This window comes from Triticum aestivum, chromosome 5B (genome assembly GCF_018294505.1).
Source record: "Triticum aestivum cultivar Chinese Spring chromosome 5B, IWGSC CS RefSeq v2.1, whole genome shotgun sequence".
NCBI lineage: Eukaryota > Viridiplantae > Streptophyta > Magnoliopsida > Poales > Poaceae > Triticum > Triticum aestivum.
The window spans coordinates 446,282,521-446,287,983 of record NC_057807.1 but is presented as its reverse complement, the minus strand read 5'-3'; the positions used below and the strand labels follow the sequence as shown (position 1 = coordinate 446,287,983).

At 47.3% G+C, this 5,463-nt stretch overlaps 1 protein-coding gene across 1 annotated transcript; it reads right to left on the bottom strand.

Annotated features, from left to right (window-relative positions):
- Window positions 1-594: 594 nt before the first annotated feature.
- On the bottom strand, window positions 595-3,880 carry LOC123112370 (uncharacterized). The gene is made up of 5 exons (XM_044533335.1): window positions 3,524-3,880; window positions 2,713-2,816; window positions 1,529-2,368; window positions 1,301-1,453; window positions 595-1,219 (listed from the first exon to the last, which is right to left on the bottom strand). The coding sequence occupies exons 1-5, from the start codon at window positions 3,594-3,596 to the stop codon at window positions 827-829; spliced, it is 1,563 nt and encodes a 520-aa protein (XP_044389270.1). The 5' UTR covers window positions 3,597-3,880; the 3' UTR covers window positions 595-826.
- Window positions 3,881-5,463: the final 1,583 nt, after the last annotated feature.

Sequence of the window (5,463 nt, the reverse complement as noted above, 5' to 3'; positions counted from 1 at the left end):
CCGGCGGGAGCGTTGGTGCTCGTCGGAAGCATCGGTGCTGCGAGGCCGCTCGGCGGTGGGAGCGCCGGTGCTCGCCTGAAGCATACGATGCTGCGAGGCCACTTGCTGGCGGGAGCGTCGGTGCTGCCAGGCTGCTCGCCGGAAGCATCGGGTGTTGCGAGGTGCTCGCCGGCAAGAGCGTCAGTGCTGCGAGGTGTTCGACGGAAGCATCTGATACTGCAATGCGATGTGCTGCAGGGCCGCCGGCGATGCTCGGAGGCGATGTCACGAGGGAGTGTCAGAGCTGCTATGCTGCTAGGAGTGGTGCTGCGACGCACTGTGAAGAAAAGGACGTCTGATGCCTGCGTGTCGCGTGCGCAAAGAAAGCACAGTGCAGAAGAAGAGAGAAGGGATCGAAAAGAAAGCAGTGTGCAGAAGAAGAGGGATCGAACGGCCGCGCTCGAGCGCATCAGACGACTGTAGGTGGCTGTTATCTCGCCTCCTACATCCGGATGGCGCCTAGCACGCGCCTTAACTTATCCGTATTTTAGTTGGATAATCTACACAAGATTTTGATTTTAGGCTGTTATAGTAGATTGATGTTAAAAACGGCTGTTACAATAGAAATTGGATTTTCTCTAAGAACTGGCTACCCAAACAGCAAAGGGTACCTGGCAACTCACAGCCTACTAGTTACATTAAATATTGGGTTTTGGGTATATAACCCGGGTAGCAGCAGCAGAAGGTTCCTCGACGTTCTAGTTTAACTTTTACACAGGAATCATAGGGTACTTATGATGACTTGCGGGAACTTTTACACAGGAATCATGGCATCGGCGGTGGTTGATCATGGCATCGGCGGTGGTTGATCATGGCATCGGCGGCAAGGCTCCACAACATTTAGCTCAACTCCGGAGGGAACTTTTGGCTCAACATATGTCCTGATAGCCAAGAGCCCTCTACCAACTTCCACCATAAAATCCACGCCCAACAGGTTGCACTTTCCAGTATTGTTGGTTAAACAGCTATCGAAAGGATGTCCTGTTGTGGTGTTCAATGTAAGGCTCTCAAGTGAGCTCGTATTCTCAATGATATGGCATGTTAGCTCTACTAAGCTCTTCGCAGAGGAGAAACCAATGATCTTCACTGTCTTGAGGCTATCATGGTGGTGTCCTGGCATCTGCCTCAAATGTGATGTATCTCCCACGATTGACTCGTGCAACATCTTTTGCTGCAACACCTAAAGATGACATGCCAATAGGTTGGATTAATAGTTTCATCATTGTAACTAAATATCCTTGCAAGATGGACAGTGACTTACATTCATGACAAGGGTCTCCAAGAAAGGAGAAGCATCAAAAAGTGATATCAAAGAACAATAGTCGTAGGTCGGGGAAAATGTCATTGCTTGAAGATCAACATTCAAGTGCTTGAGATGCAGGAATTTGCTATGTAGAACTGGTGTATCAATCATCTGTGCAAAGATATTTCAGATCAATCATACTATGAGTATCAACAGTTCAAAGATAACCAAGGATTTAGCATATACCTCACAACGTGAACCTAGGGAAAGATCTTCAACATATCGCAAGCTGGACAGAAAATCAGCACAAACATAGCTGATAGCACCAGGAAAGTACAAGTCGAACTTCTTGAATTGCAATCCTACTCCAAACGATAGGTGTACTTTGCGATGACCCATAAACTGGAAATTAGAGAGGTTTGGAGCTTCTACCTCTATAACCCGCAGCAAGCTGCCGCCATCAAACACGTCCAGATATCTGAGCTGTTGTAGATGAAAAGGTATCTTCAAGCAAATTATCTTATTGCAAAACTTTAGTTGCATCCGTTGCAAAGCAAAAGAATTGTGAAGAATGGATCCCAACTGGTCCCCCGTAATAGCAACATCGCTTAGCTCGAGTCTTGACAAGCTTTTAAAGCACAACTCGTCAGTCGGAGAGAAAGCACAACGGGCAAGATTTAGATACCGAATCGAGTTTCCACTCTCATTGGCTAAAAGTGACCACGGAAAGTTGTAATATCTTCCTGACTTTGAAGATAGTTCTATAGTGAGTTCTTCAATCCCCGGTGTAACAGCAGCCTGAAACCAGCTATCAATGTTACAGACTTTGGCATTGTAGTAACGGAAAACAATCTCGAGTGTCTTGGTGGCAATGCATGGGCGGTTTTTCAATATGTGGTCAACTTTGTTGGTAAAATTTCTAGCTATTCCGTCCTCTCCACATGATTCTATATCAATGCCCAATGTTATCATATTGAAAGCAAGGTTCGGATAGCATCTCCAAGTACGTTTAAATGCATGAGACACACAAGCAGCTCGAGCAGCATCTCGCATTGGCAGTAGGGAATATATATGACACCAAATATCCTGCATGCACAAGCATGTGAGAAATTATTTCAAATGGACATCAGAAATAAAGAAAACCATGTCAGGTAACATTTTAACCAAAGTGCTTGCACATGATTGCAGCGCGATACAAAGGCACACTGTGCAATTGTGCTGACTGCTGAGTAAAGGGTAATGTCTTGGTTCTAAAAGAATAGTGGCTGGTTCACCGTGAAAATGTGCTGACTGCTGAAAGGACGCTGCAGTAGGATTGTAGCAGGTTGCAGCACTAAGGATATGTTCATACTAAATATTTACCAAGCACAGCTCAACCAATTAGTATAGTTAGAGCATTCATAGCCCATCATCAGCGTTTCATGGCGTACCTCTGGAAGATGTGGCCCAGGGTATTGTATTTCACCACCTTGGGAACAATGGTCTTGTTTGCAGGTTGAGTCCTTTCTGTCAACCATTGAATCTGCTGTTCCATCTGCAATACATAATACATATGATTACAGGTGGAAAGTTATAGAAGATTGCAATACCACCCAAGTATATCGTTGAGGATGCTCAAACAAATAAAACAAGACAGGGGAACACATTATCCAGAGGGTGCATAGACAGTCGACTTGAGTTCCCCTCTGTTGTATTGCCAAGGATCGTCTCAGACCCCACACAGACTAAGCACGGCAGCCACCTGCCAACTTTAGCATGGAAGACAAATGGGGCCTCTTCAAATCCAATGTATGCTTACTATGTAATACTCCCTCCATCCCTAAATATAAGTCTTTGTAGAGATTTCACTATGAACCACATACGGATGTATGTAGATGCATTTTAGAGTATAGGTTCACTCATTTTACTCCGTATGTGGTTCATAGTGGAATCTCTCCAAAGACTTATATTTAGGAACGGAGGGAGTATTTGAGTGGCTACACTGATGTTATAGCAAATTTTTCATAACACGGGTAGGAGTACATATGAACAACAGACACAAAAATTTGATCTTTACCCAAATAGATCCACAAAATCCTTCTATACTACCATAGAAACCTTAGCTCAACCAAACAGTTTTCTCTATGAAAAAAAATCAAAATTTTACACTCAAATAGACAATAGACTAGATCAACCTACAAGAATCTACTTGCCTTACCTGGTCTTGTGCCTGATGAAAATAACAACGAGGCGGTCACTTACTATGGGGTTGTATTTGCAGGCGACGACTTTCCCGCTGCATCGATATCACCCGATTGAGCATCAGCTGACCCATGGTTCGACGAGACCTAGGGTCGAGAAATCTCGATTTGGATCTCGCTCTCGCGAGTACGGCTCGATTTGGATCGAACAGGGGCGAGGCGGGGGGTTGCGTCGGCGCCGGCGGAAGGGTCAAGTAACTGACCTAACACGGATTCCGCAGGCCAGGGCACCGCCCCACCAATAAATCTCCATCTCACGGAAACGTGAGGTACTCCTACTTTGATATGGGCCAGGATTCCCGAAAAAATCGTCTCGGTCGCTCGTTATCACGTTATATCTCGGGCCTGTTTTGCTAGCGAGACAACAACAACTGGGGGGTAGCGCTCCCCTAAATAGGCCAGCCCATAAGCACGCACACAAGCCTCTATGTCAGCCACGCATCACGGGAACTAGGTTTGTGCCCGGAGGTTAGAACATCTCCAGCCGTTCGGCCTCACAGGACGCCGAAAAAGAGCGGCCCGGGGCGAGCCGGCGCGAGATCGGCCCCTGGGGTTCGCTTCCCCACAGCCACGCCCTCAGGTGCCGCCCCCCAAGGCGCCCCATATTCGAACCCCATCGTTCCCGCTCAAAGAAACAACAAATCGGCGATCATCGCAATAGTTCGGCGATTCGGTGCCACAGTTCGACAATCAAATAAAAGGACACGTAGTAGTTCGGCGTACAGAAAAGGAAGGACACGGAAGGAGTACATCAAACGTCGAGCTCAACCTCCGGCGGCGGCGTCGTTGGCGTACGCGGGTTGGAAGGAGTCGGCGCGGCTTCTGTGTTGGGCTGGGCGTCGCGGAGGCATCGTCATCAGCCGTCGGGCTAGGCGGCGGCGGCGGCGTCGCCGATATCTGATTCAGGATGAGGTCACGCTCCGCCAAGAACCACGCCTAGAGCTTCTTGTCGCCGCTCTGGAGCATGTCAGCGCCGCCCATCAAGAAGGCGAGGTTGTTGTTCCTCTTCTTTGCGTCTTGAGCTTTTAGTTTCACGGCGACGTTGGTCCGGAGCAAGTCAAGTTTGACGGCGCTGTTCGTCATCAAAACAGCCCACCTGTTGGACCTTGAGAAGAGGTGTCTAGAGGGAGAGTGATTAGACACTAAGTACCAAAGTTGCAGTTTTTAAGATCTTTAAGTTTAAATGGAGTTTAGGAACAAGTTTAACATTCACAATACATAGCAAGCAAGCATGCAAAGAGTATATGAGCAGCGGAAAGTAAAGCATGCAACTTGCAAGAATGTAAAGGGAAGGATTTGGGAGGATTCAAACGCAACTGGAGACACGGATGTTTTTGGCGTGGTTCCGATAGGTGGTGCTATCGTACATCCACGTTGATGGAGACTTCAACCCACGAAGGATAATGGTTGCGCGAGTCCACGGAGGGCTCCACCCACAAAGGGTCCACGAAGAAGCAACCTTGTCTATCCCACCATGGTCGTCGCCCACGAAGGACTTGCCTCACTAGCGGTAGATCTTCACGAAGTAGGCGATCTCCTTGCCCTTACAAATTCCTTGGTTCAACTCCACAATCTTGTCGGAGGCTCCCAAGTGACACCTAGCCAATCTAGGAGACACCACTCTCCAAGAAGTAACAAATGGTGCGTTGATGATGAACTCCTTGCTCTTGTGCTTCAAATGATAGTCTCCCCAACACTCAACTCTCTCTCATAGGATTTGGATATGGTAGAAAGATGATTTGAATGGAAAGCAACTTGGGAAAGGCTAGAGATCAAGATTCATATGGTAGGAATGGAATATTTTGGCCTCAACACATGAGTAGGTAGTTTTCTCTCAGAAAACGTATGCTGGAAGTGTAGGTTCAGTCTGATGGCTCTCTCCACGAATGAAGAGGAGGTGGAGGGGTATATATAGCCTCCACACAAAATCTAACCATTACA

Coding starts and splice junctions, on each gene's coding strand:
- LOC123112370 (XM_044533335.1), bottom strand. CDS start 3,596: ATGGGTCAGCTGATGCTCAATCGGGTGATATCGATGCAGCGGGAAAGT. Junction 1,454..1,528: donor CCCTAGGTTCACGTTGTGAG/GTATATGCTAAA, acceptor ATCTTTGCACAG/ATGATTGATACACCAGTTCT. Junction 1,220..1,300: donor TGGAGACCCTTGTCATGAAT/GTAAGTCACTGT, acceptor TGTCATCTTTAG/GTGTTGCAGCAAAAGATGTT.